General features: G+C 33.4%; 1 protein-coding gene across 1 annotated transcript in view; it reads left to right on the top strand.

The window, feature by feature from the left end:
• Window positions 1-861, top strand: part of LOC107741824 (unconventional myosin-IXa-like) — an 85,275-nt gene that overhangs the window by 60,272 nt on the left and 24,142 nt on the right. The window contains 1 exon segment of the mRNA XM_016554605.1: window positions 634-756. Within this exon segment, the coding sequence (XP_016410091.1) occupies window positions 634-756 (123 nt within the window).

Genomic DNA, 861 nt, shown 5'->3' on the forward strand with positions numbered 1-861 from the left:
GGTAGGCGTGGCTGACTCTTAACTTTTATAAAGAATATCTCTTTGGATTTGAGACTTTAGTCTTTGCAACTTTACAGATCTTCTTTATGCACCAAGAGCTTGTAACACTCCAAAGAGAAAGGAAAGATTGAAATCGCATCATATGACCCCTTTAATCAGATTACTTAGTTCAACTGTGTTATAAAAAAAGTTATAAAATGCATTATATACATTATTTTAAATATATTTATTATAAGAAAATATTATAAATATATTTTTATAAATAAATTATTATAAATATATTTTTAAATGCATGCAATAATTTTTAAAAATATAGCCTACATTTTAAAAATGTATACAGTATTTAATAGAAAAATACATTATTCATTAATTATTTCAAAATATATACATCCTTTTGAAACGTATATAATAATTATTAATAAAATTATTATGGTGGGGAAAAAGCAATTATGTGTTAAATGTAAGCATGCATATGTTATACAAAAGCATTTACTGTACACAAACACACTAAACCAGATTCATTAGTCAGGTCGCTGGATATGAAGAGTTTAAGAGACGTGCTCCGTGTGATGTGTTGAGAGTATCTGATTAGAAACAGCTGACGTGATGCTGGATGTGTTTGTGTGTCTGCAGCACCTGCTGGATGTGAAATCACTGAAGTATCTGAGCTGCCTGACGCTCCACGACCGCATCACCAAATCACTGCTGCATCTGCACAAGAAGAAGAAACCTCCCAGCATCAGTGCGCAGTTCAGCGTGAGGAAACCATGCACTCCATCAACACAACTCATCAACTCACACACACACACACTCTCTCTCTCTCTCTCTCTCTCTCTCACACACACACACACACACACACAC

Source organism: Sinocyclocheilus rhinocerous, unplaced genomic scaffold, assembly GCF_001515625.1.
Source record: "Sinocyclocheilus rhinocerous isolate Xijiao unplaced genomic scaffold, SAMN03320098_v1.1 scaffold1367, whole genome shotgun sequence".
In the NCBI taxonomy this organism is placed as follows: domain Eukaryota; kingdom Metazoa; phylum Chordata; class Actinopteri; order Cypriniformes; family Cyprinidae; genus Sinocyclocheilus; species Sinocyclocheilus rhinocerous.